We start from the raw sequence: 19,962 nt of genomic DNA on the forward strand, positions 1-19,962 counted from the left end.
TTAATATTATGTGTACTTATTTTATCTATTTACTTATTTATTATTCTTTTACTTTTTAAATGCTTAAATTTAATATTATTTATATTTGTTTTATCTATTTATTCACTTATTTATTCTTTTACTTTTAAAGCATTTAATTTCGATATTATTCATATTTGTTTTATCAATTTATTTATTTATTATTTTACTTTTTTTAAATACTTCAATTTAATGTTATTTGTTTTATCTATTTATCAATTTATTATTCTTTTTTAAGTATTTAAAATTGGACACCACTTTTTTTTTAAAAAGCCTTGTTCTTTGGAAGATCTATCCCGTGCCTGGTACTGTATGGTTCCACTTTGCAAGAACGCCGAATCATTCTCTTGAAGCTCATACTTTTCATCATAAATGATCTGCTTGCTCCGAAATGACCCAGCCCAATAGGGAAATCCCAATTCATTTGGCCTTTCGATACAATCAAATAGAAAGCCCTAAGGGCGCCATATCCTAGGAGCCCAAACTATGTGATTGAATAAATCCTCCTCTATCTGTTGTGGGTCGAGTACTCCTTCTCCTTCCCCTTCTTCAAACTCCAATTTGTATTTTTCATAGAGATTTCTCTTATCAACGATAGAACAAGATCTATTTTGTATCATATATAAGGGATTCCCTGGCTCAGATCGAAGAAGCAATGTCACTCGATCATTATCAAACTGACCGTAATCTTTTTCTGTCCGTGAGGATCCCACCAGAGCGTCTTCTACTTCTAATAGGCCATGAACTAAATCAGAATCATTCTCAACGAACCCATAAGAAGTGATCCTATTTTTTTATCGGGTCCGGGTAGAGACCAAAGGTCTTGAGCGACCGATCAGGCAGAACAACTCAAAAGATAAAGGAGTATCGTTAATTTCTTCATGCTCATTCCAAGCTCGAAGTACCATTTGTACAAATAAGAATCCCCTTCGTTACATGATTTCTTCTCCCGAACCCGTTTCCTGAATTTTGTAGACCAAAAATATTTGTTTTAATAAATCAAACCGTTTATTAAAACGATCAAATTACGAGGTGACCCGATCACACCTCATAAAAAAGATTGGTGGTGACTCTCATCTTTATTTTCAAAATAAAGTCGATTTTCAAAAAAAATTCCGACATATACCTTAATATATTCCAACTCATGTGTTTTTAAGGTGATTTGCCCATTTAAAGGTTGATCTGAAAAGTAAGAGAATTTAAATAAAAGTATAAGCTCAAAAAATGGATTTGAACAAATAATAAAGCTCATTTTGTAAACGAATCGAGCCTTGAGTAGCATTTTTTTAGCTTGGGCCCGACCTAGTCCAACCCGAATCACTTGCCCGTACACTTTTTTTTTTCAATTTGTTGGAAAATATTTATTTTGATATTTTTAGTATATTTGATATATTATATTTTTTAGATTTGTTTTTATATAAAAAATAATCTAGAAAATTTATTATGATCGGGCTTGGGTTTAACATTTTTAATATGAGCTGGGTTTAGAAAAAAAATTTAAGTCTATTTTTCGAATTGAGTCGAGACTAAGCTTAAAAAGTGAGCCTAAAATTCTATATTGATCTGGCTAGCCCATAATCAACTATATTACAAATCAAACTAAAATTTAATTAATTTAAAGAGTTTAAATTTAATGTATTAATTATATATAAATTTTTTTTATAAAATATCAATTAATTAAATGATAATATATTATAAAAATATTTAAAAAAAATCAAATAACTTCACCTTCTAATAATAAATAACCATTTAATTTATTGATAGTATTTAAAATGAAGCGCAAATTTTAAACTTGTTGACAATAAAAAGAATTGGTCTCAATCCCTGCAGCAAATTGTAGTAAGAAAGCTATTTTGAGATTCTATATTCTGACAACAATTTGCTTGAAGCTGAAAGATGTAATAAATAAAATATTTTTTGGTTGATTGAGCTCATCATTCTCTCACTTGTTTGCCATCTAATCTATTACACCAGTCAACACTATTACTTTACTTGCCCTTTTATCTTTAAAAAAAAAAAAGGAGAAAAATATAATAATAAAAAGGCTTAGACGTTTGGTATTTCAATTGTGAGTTTACTCAAAGGAAAAAAATATATAAAAATCCCATAAAAGTCTTTTTTTTTATAAAAACATGAGGAGAATCAGAATAAAATTATTTATCACATAACATAATTATAAAATATAACTAAATAGATTTCACAAGCGACAAGATTAATTTAAAGTAGGATAAATTTGGATAAATATACACATGCTTTTACTATAAAATCAAAATTTTCATATACACTAGAAAATTACGGCACCTATAATGTGAGTGAATTTTTTAAACAAATATAGTTGTTAAAAATTGATATAGAAATTAAATGAGATTTTGATTGAGATGGTAAGGTTACATATTTAAAATTCATTGTATCATAGGTTTAAGGGATAAATATCAAAACTGCACATGAACTTTGATTTTGTGTGATTTTATACATGAAATTTTGGTTTGGTTTGGTTCAAGTTTCATAAATCACAAACATCATCGAATTAGCACTATTTTGCATACACAAACAATTACATTATTCCAATATGAAAATAAATGTATGCATTCATTTCTTTAAATGTGTACAATTGAAGCAAAATAAAGTTTCATTATACATATGAACTACAATTGAAGTTTCATGTGTATAATTGTACAAAACCAAATTACACATTGAACCAAAATTTATGTATAAATTTAATATTTATCTCTAAGTTTAAATATCATTATAATTGATTTTATAGAAAAATATAAAAAAGATAAAGCTGATCTAATAATAATATAATCTACTTTATATATAGAAGAATATTTTAGTAAATTTTCAATTGAATTAATGCTTAATTGACCTGTTACACTAACTCGATCTATGATTTTCATTATAAAAACAAAAAATTCATGTTATTAACTAAACTTTATAATACTACTAGTAAAATTCATTAAGAAAAATCAAAATTTGCATCTATTTAAGTGAATTTTAAGGTCACACATCCACTTCAAAGTTATTATCATTGCCATAATAAAAGAGAAACAAAAAACTTCCTCTCTTCCATTTCCACCACAAAAAAACCAAACCAACAAAGAATGCTTAGAGTTTCACATTAACTTTGAATCTAGAAAAGAAAAAAACAACAACTTTAAGCTACATTATGAACTGTAAATTAAATGTCAAACTGGTCCAACATCCCAATCTACATTAAAATTATTTCACCAACAAAAAGGTTTAATTTTAAATTTTATCCCTCTACCTTATGCAAACTGAGAAGTTAATCCCTTTATTTAACATGGGTTAAAACAATTGAATTAATTTCCCAGTTTTAATAAATTACAATGATCAAAATGTATCAAATTAGAATAGGGGGACCAAATTTTAAATTTTTGTAAAGTATAAGGATGGAATTCAATTAAAGAAAGAGTCAGCAATTATCTCTATTAAAAAAGGAAAAGAAGAAGAAACTACACCGCACGCGCTCCTGACTCGGTCTGGCTGGCTGCTCTCAAAGACAACGGCAATACCATCATTTTATTTATTTTCTTCTTAATGCTCATCCATTTTTTTTCTTACAAAAAGATACCAAATTCTTTGACTGTCTGTCTATATTATTTTGTTGTTTTAAACTTTTATTTTATGATGAATTTTGTATGATGAATTTTGCAGAAGTTTCATTTTGTTTCCTTTAAAGTCAAGCAAGAATCTTAACTAATAAAAAAGAAAAAGGCAGTAAAGTAAACAATCCCATAAAACCTTCATCTTTAAGCCCGTTTTAATTTATTCTTTTACTCTGCAATTCTCAAACATGTCGGGTAGATTAAGGGATAGAAGTTCCAGCCAAGCCAAACGACACAGCCATCATCAAACGACGACCACGGTGGCGGCGGCGGCGGCAATGCCTAATTTCTTGACCGAGACGCTGCCGTGTCCTTTCGGGGAGTTGGCGACGAATTTGTCGGATTCGGCGCTCCGTGAGACGGCTTATGAGATTCTGGTTGGAGCTTGTCGGAGTACCGGTGGGAAGCCTTTGACTTACATATCGCAGTCGGAGAGGAACTCGGAAAGGACGGCAACGCCGACTCTGACGTCGACAGCGTCGTTGCAAAGGTCGTTGACATCGACGGCGGCGAGTAAGGTGAAGAAGGCTTTGGGATTGAGATCGTCTGGGAGAAAGAAAGTGAGTGGTGAGTCGGACTCGGAACGAGTCAAAAAGGCGGTTACAATTGGAGAGATGTTGAGGGTTCAGATGGGAATTTCAGAGCAAACGGATTCCAGGGTTAGAAGAGCTCTTTTGAGAGTTGCCGCTGCTCAGGTTTGTTAAAAACTGTATATATTAACCTTTTTTTTTTTTGTCTTTTTTTCCTTTCAATTTTACTGAGAGAAGCAACTTTTTTTTTTTTGGCGTTTCTCTTTATTTAAGCTTAAGTTATGTAATTCCGTAGAAGTAATTTGTGCTAAGCTGAATAAATTAGAAGCTTTTAATTTTCTTAATTTTTTTAATTTGATAATTTATGCTGGAATCACTGTGGACAACAACAGTTGTTGATTATTGAGAATGTTTGTGGAGTTTTGAGTTCATTCATGTTTTTTTTTTTTTTTTTTTTGCTGCTCAAATTTTCTTATTTTTTTTATTAACAGTACATATGTATGTATGCTGTACGTTTATCAGCTTGGAAGACGGATAGAGTCAGTAGTGTTGCCACTTGAGATGTTGCAGCAACTCAAGCCTTCGGATTTTCCGAATCAAGGAGAATATGAAGCTTGGCAAAGGAGAAATCTGAAGCTTCTTGAAGCTGGATTACTATTGCATCCTCTCTTGCCACTGGACAAGACCGACGCTGCTCCGCAGCGACTACGACAGATCATTCGTGGAGCCCTCGAGAAGCCCTTGGAGACTGGAAAAAACAATGAATCAATGCAAGCACTCCGGAGCATTGTTTTATCTCTTGCTTGTAGAACCTTTGATGGGTCTGCTTCTGAGACTATCCACTGGGCAGATGGATTCCCATTGAATCTCAGAATTTACCAAATGCTGTTAGAAGCTTGTTTTGATGTTAATGATGAAACATCGGTTATTGAAGAAGTTGATGAGGTTCTTGAACTCATAAAAAAGACTTGGGTAGTCCTTGGAATGAATCAGATGCTGCATAATCTTTGTTTCTTGTGGATATTGTTTAACCGTTATGTGGCTACTGGTGAAGTGGAAGGGGATCTATTGTTTGCTGCCAATAATCTGTTGATGGAAGTTGAAAAGGATTCAAAGTCCATGAAAGATCCCAATTACTCCAAGATATTGAGTTCTACTTTGAGTGCAATCTTAGGTTGGGCGGAGAAAAGGCTTCTTGCCTACCACAATTATTTTCATAGTGATAACACTGAGTTATTGGAATGTGTTGTTTCTGTGGGAGTTCTATCAGCAAAGATAATGGTAGAAGATATCTCGCATGAGTACCGTAAAAAAAGAAAGGAATTTGATGTGGCTCATGAGAGAGTTGATACATACATACGATCATCACTGCGCACTGCTTTTTTTCAGGCAAGTTTTCACTATTTCAAATGTCCATACATATTATTGGGCAGTGCAAGATAACAAGGCTCCTATAGTTTCATTTCATGATATAAATTCGTTTTTAACATTTTCCATATGATAGATAGGTTTTCAGCATTTGCAAGTTTTTGCAGGCATATTAAATATGCAAATTTTCCAAGTGCAGCGTCATCATTTCTTTATGAGTAGCATTTCCCCTTACTAAACCCTAATATTTGTTTTGTTAGCCTTAAATTCTATATTTAGACCAAGTTTATTAAATTCCCGTCTGAAAGTGACTCAAGGTTTTCTCTGTTGATAATGTATTTAGACAGATAATGGAGAAGGTGAAGTCTAGCAAACGCTCATCTAATAAGAACCAGCAAAATCAGCTTCCTTTCCTTTCCATCCTTGCACAAGATGTCAGTACACTGGCTTTCAGTGAGAAGGCAATTTTTAGTCCAATATTAAAGAGGTGGCATCCTCTTTCGGCCGGTGTGGCTGTAGCAACTCTTCATTCCTGCTATGGGAATGAGCTGAAGCAATTTGTTTTCAGCATTGGTGAATTGACACCGGATATATTACAAGTGCTAAGAGCTGCAGAAAAATTGGAGAAAGATCTTGTGCAGATCGCGGTTGAAAACTCAGTGGACAGTGAGGATGGCGGAAAGTCAATCATAAGGGAGATGCCTCCTTACGAGGCTGAATCTGTAGTCTCCAATCTGGTGAAATCATGGATAAAGACTAGATTAGACAGACTGAAGGAATGGGTTGACAGGAATCTACAACAAGAGGTTCATGGCTTTTGTTCCTTTTCTTTAATTATTTGATAGTGGTTTTAGTCAGTTGAAATATTCTTCTGTCGTCTTCCATAATCGGAAGATTTGAAGATGAAAGCTATTTAGTAGGGGAATTTTGTTCATGTTTATAGATTATACTCAGTTTCTACCAGTTGTCATGTCTTGAATCTCATTTAGTATATGACCGTTCATTGCTATGCATTTCTGTTTGTTGTCTCTTTATAGGTATGGGATCCGCGAGCGAATAAAGAACGATTTGCTCCCTCTTCTGTTGAAGTTTTGCGAATTGTAGATGAAGCTTTGGAAGCATTCTTTTTGTTACCAATATCTATACATGCAGCATTGCTTCCTGATTTAACCAATGGTATCGATAGATGTCTTCAACATTATATATCAAAGGCAAAGTCTGGCTGTGGTACGTATTTTACGTAATCTGTAGAAGTCCACAGCATGGATTTCTTTCCATTATTTCTCTGAAGTTATCAGTTTTGACTAAAACTAAAAGTTAAATACAAGATATTCTGATCTACAGGGACCCGGAGTACTTTTGTTCCCTCAATGCCTGCTTTGACTCGATGTTCATCACGGTCAAAAGTTTCGGGTGTATTTAAGAAAAAGGAGAAGTTTCAAAAGGCACAGAGCAGGAAATCTCAGGTTGGGACCACAAATGGTAATGGCTCGTTCGGGATTCCCCAGCTATACTGTCGCATTAATACTCTTCAGCATATTCGAACGGAGTTGGATGTCTTGGCAAAACGGACAATTGTGCATCTTAGAAGTTCTGAATCTCATAACAACAATATTGCCAATGGGACGGGGAAAGCATTCGAACTTTCAGCTGCTGCTTGTTTGGAAGGGATACAACAACTGTGTGAGGCAACTGCATATAAGGTCATCTTCCAGGATCTAAGTCATGTCCTCTGGGATGGGCTGTATGTTGGGGAAGTTTCATCATCTAGAATTGAACCTTTTCTTAAGGAGCTCGAGCACTATTTGGAGGTACTTTCATTAACTGTGCATGACAGAGTCAGAACACGAGTTATTACTGAAGTAATGAAAGCTTCTTTCGATGGTTTCCTTCTGGTTTTACTTGCTGGAGGTCCTGCTCGTGCTTTCTCCCTGCAAGATTATGAAACAATAGCAGAAGATTTTAAGTTCTTGACGGATTTATTTTGGTCCAATGGTGATGGACTTCCGGCTGATTTGATCCAAAAGTTTTCAACAACAGTTAAAGCCATCCTCCCTTTATTTCATACTGAAACTGACAGCCTGATTGAGCAATTCAAATACATGACTGCAGAGAGTTACGGTTCTTCTGCTAAATCCAAGCTTCCATTGCCACCAACATCCGGTCAGTGGAGTCCCACGGAACCAAACACACTCTTGCGAGTTTTGTGTTACCGGAGTGATGAGACAGCGGCTAAGTTCCTTAAGAAGACATACAACTTGCCCAAGAAACTCTAACAATTTCATTTTTTCTGGTGAAAACAGTCAAATGATGCAATTCTTAGGTATTATAAAAGGGTTGAGGTGATTCTTGTTGCTTCCCAAGTTTGACATTATGGGGATGTTTGTCGGCTGGCTTTTATTTGTTTTGAGGAGGGAAACCTCGTAAGAATAGAAGCAACAGTGGAAGCACTTCCAAGCATTATAATTACAACGTTAAGGAAGGGTGAGGATGCTGGATGAAACATTACACTACAACCGAAACTTCAGGATGAAAGGTTTGATAATTTATTTAGAAAAAAAGAAAGAGAGAAAAAAGGTAAAGTTTTTAATTCTGCTTCAATGTATTGGAATTTGTATTTTTTTTTTTGGGTGATTTCCTTAACAGCTTGTGTATGGAAATTGTGTTGCTTGATGAATGAAATGAGTTTTTTTTCCAATTATTTGACACGTTGCCACATGTACGCGCATAATTTAGGAAACCACGTGGGGTTAAGCTTTCAGCTAGGGGTTGACTTGTTCCAAGACCCATATCTGAGTTTGTTGGAGGAAAGATAGGGAGGTTAGAATATGATCTTCCACTTCTTCATCCAACTAATTTACTTGCTTATTTTCAGATTCTGGTGCACTACAAATAACTTAACCCTTAATGCTACAAAACATGTTACTAGGTCTAGCTATGTTTTTCATCTCTTATTTGTTTTACCAGCTTGTATTAGGGGATTGGTCCTCTCCAATACGGATTGTGTTTGGGCATCAAAGCCAATTGTTGCCCATGGTGGTCAACGGTGTCTAGTGGTATCTAGTAACATCTCATATTCGGTCTAGACATTATGATTGAATCTTAGAGGTTACATCGATCACTCGAAAACGCCAAAAAGCTTGTCTTATTAAACAGTGTTTGAACTTGTAGAAGCAGTAATAATTTTTCAAAACATGTTTTACTTTATCTCCAAAGAAAACTTCACGTTTGTCAAGTGAGTAACTTCTAAAACCTTTGTTATTATCTTTCGAATTGCTATTTCATATTTACAACGGAAAAATCCTTAATTTTTCTAATTTTGAAAATTGAACATTTCTTTTTTATTAACAGAAATCATGCAAAGCATTTAAACTAATTAACTAAAAAAACTCAACAAAACTCAAAATTGAAATAAAAATATGAAAATTAGTCCAACTGTTCAAAATTTCATAAATTAATAATTATTTAAAAATAATCTTATACGAGAAAATATATCCGAACTCCTGTATGTTGTCCAATCCTAAGTCCACGGTTACCTAAAATATTAAACAAATGGGGAGAGTTAAAAAACTCAGTGTACGACTTAACTCAAGTATAAATACAAATAATATAATAGACATCAGAATATCATAGAGAATATTATAACGATCAATTTCACAAATTTGAACAGAATGCATGATTATGTTAATGCAATAAATTTCGGGAAAACATAATGCAAATTTCCAGAAATTTCCTACCCAACTCTATTACACACCAAATAAAAATCCCTAGAACTTGTCCATCCAAAACACACCAACAAATAAATGTGGACAATGCCATTAGAATTGCAGAAAAACTGTCAGAACATATATGTGTCGTCGAGCCACCATAATTGTAGTCAAGCTGCCAGAACAGATATATGGTTAAACCACCAGATAGTGCAAATTATTAAACTGCCAGAACTTCCTCCTTACCATATCATCCCAACCCTATGCAATGTGACATGGCACACAAATACATAGTCAAAACAGTAAGCATGTTGAACATGCAATCGTACATTTAACAGAAATCAGTAGGCATGGAATTTCATGTTTTGCAGAAAAGATATGTCAGGTTTCAATAATAAAAGATCAATTTAATCAGAATAGCCACAATGTCACATGCCATAAGAATCGAAACAAAACATAACTTATCACATAAGATAAAACACACACAATAGAAACAACAGATTTCATTGATTGGACAATCATACATATCATTCATCGGAGTTTAAGAAATCATTGACCTCGAATACGCAATCCAAAACTCAGCCCTAACTAAACTTACTCAAAATGGGCCCACATGCCCTACCTGGCACAACCCGTGTGGCCTACATGGCTTGGTACACGGTCAATCACATGCTCATGTGGTTCATATGGCCTGACACACGTCCTGACACATGTTCGTGTGACTCACATGGTTTGGCACATGGCCTAACACATGATCGTGTGAGCCACACAGTTTGGGACACGATCGTGACACACGGTTGTATGACTCACATGGTTTGGCACACGGCCTAACACACAGCTCTATGAGCTGCACGGTTTGGGACACGATCGTGTGGTGTTGATAGTTTTAATTTTTTGCTATTTTATGAAGTTTCGAGTTAGCGTCACACACCTGAACGTTCTTGAGATGTTGGCAGATAGCAATATCCAATTCTGTACAAACAACATCCACAACTATCAATTATCAAGAATTACACTAAATTTGAACTAAACATTTGACCCACACTCAATTAAAGAATTGACCAAATATAAAAGAGCATTCGGCTCTTGCTGAAATTCACCACCAACCCCCAACTGAGGTATTCAACCACTTACTTAAAGAATAAACCGTTCTTAGATCCTCAATTTTCCAGAGAAACAATCGCCTCCCGAACTTCGTCTAAATAGAAACAATTTAATGATCAGTACATCCAACCCATACATTCACACACCTCTTTTAGAAACTGAAATCAAAACAAAAATAATAACACAACCAACCTTTAAGAAGAGAAAACATGGCACTTACAAAGTGATGTAACCATGGCACTGAAACACTCAAATTTCGCTTGGCTAGAACCGAACAAGCAGAAACAATGACACTTGTCCAAAATAGTAACAGAGTAGAAACAAAAGGAGCGACAACAGAAGAATCAAAAGGGACTAACACGCAAAAAACAATAAAATCCCAAAAAGAAAACTAATGCGAAGGAAAAATAGGAGAAAGTGGGAAGATGGAGAAAGTGAAAAGGAATGACAAAAATCAAGGAGAATTTTTAGAAGCTGAATTTTAATTAAAAATAAAATAAAATAAAATAAAATAAAATATCCTAACCTATCAGATTTATCGGTTAACACAATTTGGTGATTCAAAATTTACATTTAACCCAGTTTCAACCACATGGGTGTCACAAACGAGAATCAACAAAAATAATTCCCACTTGTGTATGATAGGTTTCAAACTTAAAACCTAAGGGTAAGCTAAGGCATTACCACTGAACCAGCAGACTCATTCCTACTAATAGGAATAAAATATAACCCACATGTGAACGACTAAAAGAAGGAACAAAACTAATAAAAATTCAATGGAAGGGAATCGAACTCAGAATCTCTCATATACAAACTAATAAGAATTTCCCATGTGCAAGTCATTGTCATATTCACATTGTGTAAACTTTGTAAATATGCTTTAATCTTTTCACACATGTTTGGTTACTCCAGTATCAATCCACTATGTATTATCATCTTGTACCATATTAATTTGAGAAATCATGGGAATAAACTTTTCATTATTATCAGCCTTAGAAGATGATTTCTTCTTTAAAAATAGACATTCATTCTCGAAATGTCCCGGCTTACACAATGATAGCATGAGCCCTTTTGTTTCTTTTTTAACTTAGGTGCTCTATCAACTTGTTTGAACTTTCTCTTGGATGATTTAGTAGTTTGTACTTCATCTGTAACATGCACTTTGGCATTTTTTGAATTTAAGTTCTGATCTTGCTTTTGATATTCTTCTTCAATACGAAGATGATTTGCCAAAGCCTCAAGAGATATTTCATTTTTCTTATGTTTTAAACTTCTTTTAAAGTCTTTTCAAAACAGTGAAAGTTTGTCTATAATGGAGGATACAACAATCATTCCATCTATTTTCATATCATATTGCTTAAATTGGTTCAACATTTTTTCAATATCACGAAATTGTTCCATAATAGAATGACCAAAAATTATTTGATAATTATTGAAACGACTAACAATAAATTTCTTACTTGTAGCATCTTCGGTCATATATCTTACATCCAATTTGTCCCATAATTCCTTAGCGGTAACTTCATTTTGGTAGGTGTCGAACAAACCATTGGATAAATCATTCAATATGTGGCCTATGCACATGTAATCAACATTGTCCCATTTTTGCCTTTCTCAGGTTGCAGCAACAGATTCGTTTTCATTCTCTTCCAGTCTTGGAGTATTCAAAACATAGGCAATCTTTAAAGTTGATAATAAGACATGCATCTTTTTCTGCCATTGTCAAAAATTGCCACCATTCAACCGATCAAGTTTGACAAAGTTGGAAACCAACACCTTTAATGTTCCACTTTCATGTGTTGTAGTAGTCATCATGAAAATATAGCCTTAAAATTGTTGGTACAAAACTTTGGTGAGGAAAATCTCGAACACACGAACGGAACACAAACAACAACTCGAACAAAAAATGAAGAAATATGATAAGGGTCCAAGGCGTGTATCTAGCCACTATCTTTAATGTTCTATTCGCCCCCATCTATACTCGGTGTGCAAATAAGTTTCAAGCAAATGAACCTCGAGGATACGATGAAGTCCGATGACTATTTGTGTTTTGTACTGATGAAAATAGTTTACTAAGCACTGAGCAATGTATAACAAGAAAATCAATTTCTATAAAAAAATTTCTATAATAATTCTTATAGAACAATATAATAATATTAGAAGATGGAGGAAAGATAGAAAGAATTTTCATAACTTATTGGTATGGTTTCCAAATGAAATCTCTTTCCTATTTATAGGAATTTTCATGTCTCTTCATAGAGACATCTTTCAATAGGTGATATTTCTAAATAATAATATCTTTAAAAAAACATAATTATTCATCTAATATCTCTTGATTAAACATAACTATTCAAATAATATTATTTGAATAATCATAATTCTTTGTCAATAACTAAAGAGATATAACTTTTGATTAATTACACTTTTTCATTTATAGTTATTGAAACACTATAAATATTATTGAAAACGTTCCAATAGAATCATGCATGTGCATGCTAACATACTTTGATACCAACCGTGATCCTTTTAAATTGGTTCTGATCATTTGATCCCATTCCTCCTTTGACCATTCCAATAGACCCTGTACCTTACCTGCTTAATTAATTCCCACTGGTAAACATTTTCTTAGATTTGTTACCAATTCATAATAAAATCGGTTCTTCAAATATTATATATATATGCAAATTAAATCTTAATAAAGTTTAATATCATATTATTTTAACTCTTATGGAGTTTTGAGATAAGTAGCTACATTCGACAAAATCCATATTGAGTATCCTCTTTAAATACACTAGATATACTTACACTCATCCTATAGGTGGTGATATTATGTTTGTTTTGGTTGAACATTTTTAAATTTTGATTAGTTTTCTTTAAAGAATAGTTAATGGTTCTTTTTTATTGATAAATGGGTAGTTTATAAAGATAATATGTATAGTGGTTATTGAAAAATCTTACATGATACATTAGTAAGTTTTAAAAACAATGTTTTTAAAGGAAAAAAAATACTTATAAACCCTAGTAATTTATTAAATTTATTTTAAAAATGACTTTTTTGTCTTTTTTTTTATTGATACAATTTGATTTGTGACACTAACTTAATCAATAACATTATTTATGTACTCGATTTTATCATACCTACAACGTGGATGAACAAAAATATTTTATATTAAAATATATATATATATAAAAATAAATCAACAAATGATTATTATTGGAAGGGGCAAGGGGTTTTTATAGGATTGTAAATAAACAGAGCGTTCAATAAACAATTCATGAACAATTCAGTTTTTATTCGTTTATGTTCATTTATTAAGCTAAGTAAACGAACATGAATTAGATTTTAAGGCTCGTTTATTAAATGAACCGAACACAAATAAAGCTTGTTCAGTTTATTTATGTTCATGAACAAACTCATTTATATTCATTTAAAGCTTGTTAAATAAATCATTTAAAGCTCATTTATTGTTCCATTTTGGTTTGTATACTTTTTTTATTTATAATATAATTATTGATATTAATATTTGACTATTTTATATCTAAAAAATTGTATATATGTTTATCTATTATATGTTTGTTCATTATTCATGAACATTGTTTTTGAAAATGTTCAATTATATGTTCGTTTAAGTTAAACGAACATGTTCATGAACATAATTTTAATGAAACGAAAACGAACAAAAAATTTGAAATTCTTAACGAACACGAACCAAACACGAACAAGCATAAAAACAAACAAACAAACATCAACAAAGGTCCATTCATTCAAGCTCGGTTCATTTACAACCCCAGGTTTTTATATGAATTTGTTGGTCTTGTGTTTGATTCTCAAATAATGTTTTTTAGTTGTGTTATTTAGAAATTATATAAAAGTATAAAAAGATGAAAATACTCTTATAATAATATTAATTACCCTTTAAACTAAGGGTATTTTAGTAATTTCATAACTGAATTGGTGTTGAGTTGACTCGTGACACCAACTCAGTCAACTACCTTTATATATAGTATAAATATATATTATTTATATTGTCATTTAAGAATAATGTCACCTGCACTAATAAAATTTTAAATTCACCACTAAACAAAAACTTAATTTTGATGTTTTTATACATTTTAATTTTTTAATCAACTAAGTTAAAAAGTCGAGAGTGCTCTCTCTTAGTGTCCTATAGAAACAGTGGTTGTTGTGGTTGGGTTGGAGTAGGGTAGTGACCTTTTTTGGAGAATGGGAAGGGATGAGATCTTCCTCTTGGAAGAAGAATTGGGTCAGTTAACTGTATAGAGTTCGTTGGTTGTTCGTGGTTATAATATGACGTTATTATGTACTGTGTGGACAATAAAATCTTACAATCCAGATAGTTTTTGGGCTCAACTTAAGAGTATTTGGAAGATAAGGAAGAAGTTTGAGATCCAAGTGGAAGGGCTGAACCTATTTTTGGTCTCGTTTGAAAAAAGGATGAGTTGGAGTTGATTCTCGAGGCTCGACCATGGCTTTTTCGAAGGCAACTTGTTATTTTTTATAGGTTAGTTAATCCAATTGAACGAAAAAAAATTCGATTGGTTCTATCTCCTTTTTGGATTAAGGTTTTCCATGTCCTCCGGAATGTGATAAGAAAGATCTAATGCATGCAATTGGGTCAACTTTTGGAAGGGTTCTAGATCAAAAGTCAAAAGGGATTTTTGCTAGCTAAAAATTTAGTTGGATGTGCAGAAACCACTATAAAGAGGGATCTTTGTCTCAGCTGGTAATCAAGAGAAAATTTGGCTTTCTTTTAAGTATAATAATTTGCCAAATTTTTGCTTTGAGTATGGTCGAATAGGTCATGGGATCAATGAGTGTAATGGGATCCCAACTGATATCAGGGATATGTCAGAAGATGAACTCCTTTACTCTTTGGCATTTAAAACTGAATCAAATTTATTGGGTAAAAGAAAGTTTGAAATTCGATTTATCTACTAAGAAATTAATGAAGCAGTGCTTCTATATTGGTGTTGGTAATGTGATCGATGGGGTGGATAGCAAGTTTTGTAAGGATGGATCAACAACTTAGGTTTCAACTGCGGTTCACCAATTAGAGGAAGAAGTGGGATCTGAGGAATTTTTGGCAGAATTGGAAACAAATGATTTGGTGCACAATCTTAGGGATTATGATGATTTTAGAGTCCTACCATTTAAGGAAGCCAAATTGCAACAAATGGACCATGATGGCTTAATGACAGTTGCTGAGCGCCTTAATATGGAAACAGATGGTTGCCAAAGTGGGTTTGTTAGGCCTATGGAGGGTAAGTCTCAAAAGGGAAAAAAAGTTAGAAGAGAACGATAATAGATGTTGTGGTAAATCAAAATAAATTTGAAAGTGTGATGGGAAAATAGAAAATAGACTTGGTGGGGACTGATGAGTTGGAGAATTCACCACTTTGTGTTGAAGGAATTAAAAAGGCAAAACTTGAAGTTAAGGACCTAGATAGTCTAGTGTCTAATGTTTCTATAATGATAACTCTGGAGTAATTTTCTACTCCTTTCCAACAAAGATCGGCGGCTGCCAAAAGGCAAGCCAACCGGGCACATAAAAATCATATGTTGGAATGTCCGTGGTTTGGAGAGCCAACGGCCTATTCGTCGACTTCGGCATGTGCTAACGGTGTATAATCCCTAAGTAGTCTTCTTTATAGAGATGAAACAAGATGGTAGACGAATGGAATCAATGAGGATAAGATGTGGCTTTATAAACGGGATAGAAGCGGGGGCTGATGGGTTAAGAGAAGGCATTTGTTTAGCATGGAAGAAGGATGTGAATATTAGTTTACGAAGTTTTTCTAGGAATTTTGTTGATGTGCTGGTTAAGCGTAATGGAGAGGAGAGGGATTGGAGCTGCACCAAGTTTTATGGAACCCCGTTTGTGAGGAATATAAGTGATTCGTGAAATGAGCTAAGGAGCTTAGGGAATAGTAATGATCTTTCGTGGCTTGTTTGTGGTGATTTTAACGAAATTATGTATTCTTTTGAAAAAGTAGGGGGTATACTGATGGATTAAAGGAGAATGAAGATGTTTAGGAAAGTTATCGAGGATTGTAGGTTAATGGATGTGGGTTATTCGAGACCGTAGTTTACATAGGAGAGAGGTAACTTGCCAGAAGCAAATATCAGAGAACGTTTGGATAGGGGAGTGACGAATGAGGAATGGCTAGGTAGATTTCCAAATGCAATGATTCGACATTTACCCCACTCTTTTTCAGATCATTGTCCTCTCTTAATTCAAATGAAAAGGGTAGGGGAGGTGAAGGGATATAGAAGATTTCAATTCGAAGCTTGGTGGACAATGGTGGATTTGTTTGAGAGGGAAATTTAAAAAAATTTGGAAACTTATTTGGGGGATATCTTTTCAAAGTTGGAGAGGCTTCGGGTAGGATTGGAGAGTTGGGCACATCAGGTAAAGGATAAAAGGATTGACTTGAAAAATGAGTTGACTAGGAAATTGGAGCTTTTGATTGAAGTTGATCGAAACGATGTGAACTTGGGCGAGCTCATCTATAGAAAAATTCAGTTGAATTGGGAGATTAAAAAAGATGAAGTTTTTTTTGGAGCAACAAGCGAGAGCAATTTGGTTAAAGGTAAGGGACAAAATTATGAACTTCTTTCATAGGTATGCTTCTCAACGAAAGAGAATGAACATAATCAAGTGTTTGGAATATGGGGATGGTAAGGTGACTAGGGAGGGAGCTGAAATGGAAAAGATAGCGAGGGGGTTCTTTGAAGAGATTTTTGTGAGAAAGAGGGTGAGCGAGTTGAATCATATTCTATCTGGGGTTGAGAGATGTATTTCTGATATGGAAAATGCATTTGTTAATAGCAACGAATACGAATAAGGAGGTTTTTAGGGCGTTGAGGGATATGAGCCTAAAAAATGCACCGGGGATAGATGGTTTTTCAACTATATTCTTTTAGAAATGTTGGCATATTGTGGGAAAGGAGTTAAGCCTTTATTTTCTGGGTGTTGTAAATGATGGTATGGATTTATAACCTATGAACGTTGCAAACATAGTCATTCTAAAAATCCCTAATCCGACTAGCATGGTTAATTTTAGACCCATTAGTTTTTGCAATGTCATATATAAAGTAATAGCAAAAATGGTGGCCAATCGGTTTCAAAGGGTATTAGATGTATGTATTGATAGTGCCTGAGTGTTTTTGTGTTGGGATAGTTTATTTCAGATAATGTTTTGCTTCTCTATGAAATTTTACATACTTTTCGACAGAAGTGGGAAGGAAGGGTTTCATGGCACTTATGTTGGATATTAGTAAGGCATATGATAGAGTAGAGTAGGTTTTTTTTAGAGCTATGATGGAGAAAATGGGTTTTGAAATGGTTTGGGTGGACATAGTGATGAAGTGTGTCTCGACGATATCTTATTCGGTTAGTATCAATTGAAATATGAGAGCGTCTTTTCGTCCATCTAGAGGACTTCAACAAGGGCATCCTTTGAGTTCTTTTCTCTTTCTTATTTGCAGTGAGGGACTTTCTACTCTCATAATACTTACTTTGAAGGGAGGTTTGATGAAAGGGGCAAAGGCAAGTAGGAGTAGACCCCAGATTTCTCATCTACTTTCTGTAGATGATTGTGTCCTTTTCGGGGAGGCAACAATGCGGGGTGCTCATGTCTTAAAGAAGATTTTGAAGGAGTATGAAACTTGCTCAAGACAATGTGTAAATTTCAAAAAGTCCATAGTTTACTATAGTACAAATACCCTAATTCGGTAAGAGTGCAAATATCGAGAGGATTGGGGGCTCGGTAGTCAAACAATCTAGAAAGATATTTTGGCCTTCCTAATATGGTGGGTAGAAAAAAAGAAAGGCTTTATTTCAAATTTTAAAGGATCGAATGAAGAAGAAGATAGATAGCTGGAGCACTAGATTCCTTTCACAATGGGGAAATGAGGTATTCATAAAATCAGTGCTTCAATCTATACGAACTTATACAATGGCTTGCTTCCTTTAGCCCAAATCTTTGTGTGGGGAATTAAAGAGCATAATGGCTAGATTTTGGTGGCAAATAGCTCATAGGAGGCAAGGATTGCATTGGTGTGAATAGGGAAAACTTTGTGAGCTGAAGGAGAATAAGGGCTTGGGCTTTAAGAGTTTCAACAAATTTCATGTGGCTCTTTCAGCAAAACAAGGTTGGAGCCTTATTAATCATCATGATTTTTTATTAGCCCAGGTTTTAAAAGCAAAGTATTATTCTCAAATTGACATTTTAAATGCAAGTTTAAAGCATGAGGCTTCATATACTTGGAAAAGTATTTGGTTGGCACGTAAGTTGCTTCAGGATGGGTTGTGTTGGAGGGTGGGAACAGGAGAAAAAAATTCCATTTTAAATCATGCATGTATTCCTGGTTTGGTTGATTATAAATTGAGCAGCATGGTTCGTGATAATAACGTATTAATAGTTGCTGATTTAATTGATAATGCTAATAGAGAATGAAGGCCAGATATTATTACCGATACTTTCTCTGATGCTGACGCGGCCAGGATTTTTCGAATCCCATTGGTAAAAGAACCACACGAGGATGTGATGGTGTGGAGATGCGAACCCTCAGGAGAGTTCTTTGTTCGGAGTGCCTACAAACTATTACAATCTGGTATTCCTAGTCCTACTTTCAATGAATTACAAGCCACATCTAAAGGATTCTACAGGAAGTTATGGAGCCTAAATCATGCATGTATTCCTGGTTCGGTTGATTATAAATTGAGCAGCATGGTTCGTGATAATAACATATTAATAGTTGCTGGTTTAATTGATAATGCTAATAGAGAATGGAAGCGAGAGATTATTACTGATAATTTCTTTGATGCTGACGTGGCCAGGATATTTCGAATCCCATTGGCAAAAGAACTACACGAGGATGTGATGGTGTGGAGATGTGAACCCTCAGGAGAGTTCTTTGTTCGGAGTGCCTACAAACTATTACGATCTGGTATTCCTATTCCTACTTTCAATGAATTACAAGCCACATCTAGAGGATTCTATAGGAAGTTATGGAGCCTAAATCATGCATGTATTCCTGGTTCGGTTGATTATAAATTGAGCAACATGGTTCGTGATAATAACATATTAATAGTTGTTGGTTTAATTGATAATGCTAATAGAGAATGGAGGTGAGAGATTATTACCGATACTTTCTTTGATGCTGACGTGGCCAGGATATTTTGAATCCCATTGGCAAAAAAACCACATGAGGATGTGATGGTGTGGAGATGCGAACTCTCAGGAGAGTTCTTTGTTCGGAGTGCCTACAAACTATTACAATTTGGTCTTCCTAGTCCTACTTTTAATGAATTACAAGCCACATCTAAAGGATTCTATAAGAAACTATGGAGCCTAAATCTTCCTTCTAAAATCAAAATTACAGTATGGCGAATATCGAAAAATTTTATCCCTAAATTATCTAATATGTATTGCAAGTGACTTGTGGTGAATACGATGTGTCCAAAATGCGGGGGAGGGGCTGAAACGACGAACCATGTTTTTCGAAGTTGCCCTACTTCAAAGGATGTTTGGGAATTAGTAGGGTACCTGTGGATATTTTCAAATACAACTTAAAGAATGTTT

General features: G+C 34.0%; 1 protein-coding gene across 2 annotated transcripts; it reads left to right on the plus strand.

Moving 5' to 3' along the window:
- Positions 1-3,215: 3,215 nt before the first annotated feature.
- Positions 3,216-8,243, plus strand: LOC107901179 (protein unc-13 homolog). 2 transcript variants are annotated; one of them, XM_041095681.1, is made up of 5 exons: positions 3,216-4,339; positions 4,688-5,563; positions 5,890-6,348; positions 6,580-6,769; positions 6,887-8,243. In XM_041095681.1, exons 1-5 carry the CDS (start codon positions 3,833-3,835, stop codon positions 7,816-7,818), a joined length of 2,964 nt encoding a protein of 987 aa, XP_040951615.1. In that variant the 5' UTR covers positions 3,216-3,832; the 3' UTR covers positions 7,819-8,243. The 2 variants fall into 2 exon arrangements, with proteins under 2 accessions (XP_040951615.1, XP_040951616.1); XM_041095682.1 differs by having other exon boundaries at positions 4,697-5,563.
- Positions 8,244-19,962: the final 11,719 nt, after the last annotated feature.

This window comes from Gossypium hirsutum, chromosome D06, assembly GCF_007990345.1.
Source record: "Gossypium hirsutum isolate 1008001.06 chromosome D06, Gossypium_hirsutum_v2.1, whole genome shotgun sequence".
Classification (NCBI taxonomy): domain Eukaryota; kingdom Viridiplantae; phylum Streptophyta; class Magnoliopsida; order Malvales; family Malvaceae; genus Gossypium; species Gossypium hirsutum.

Coding starts and splice junctions, on each gene's coding strand:
- LOC107901179 (XM_041095681.1), top strand. CDS start 3,833: ATGTCGGGTAGATTAAGGGATAGAAGTTCCAGCCAAGCCAAACGACAC. Junction 4,340..4,687: donor TGAGAGTTGCCGCTGCTCAG/GTTTGTTAAAAA, acceptor TGTATGCTGTAC/GTTTATCAGCTTGGAAGACG. Junction 6,770..6,886: donor AAAGGCAAAGTCTGGCTGTG/GTACGTATTTTA, acceptor TCTGATCTACAG/GGACCCGGAGTACTTTTGTT.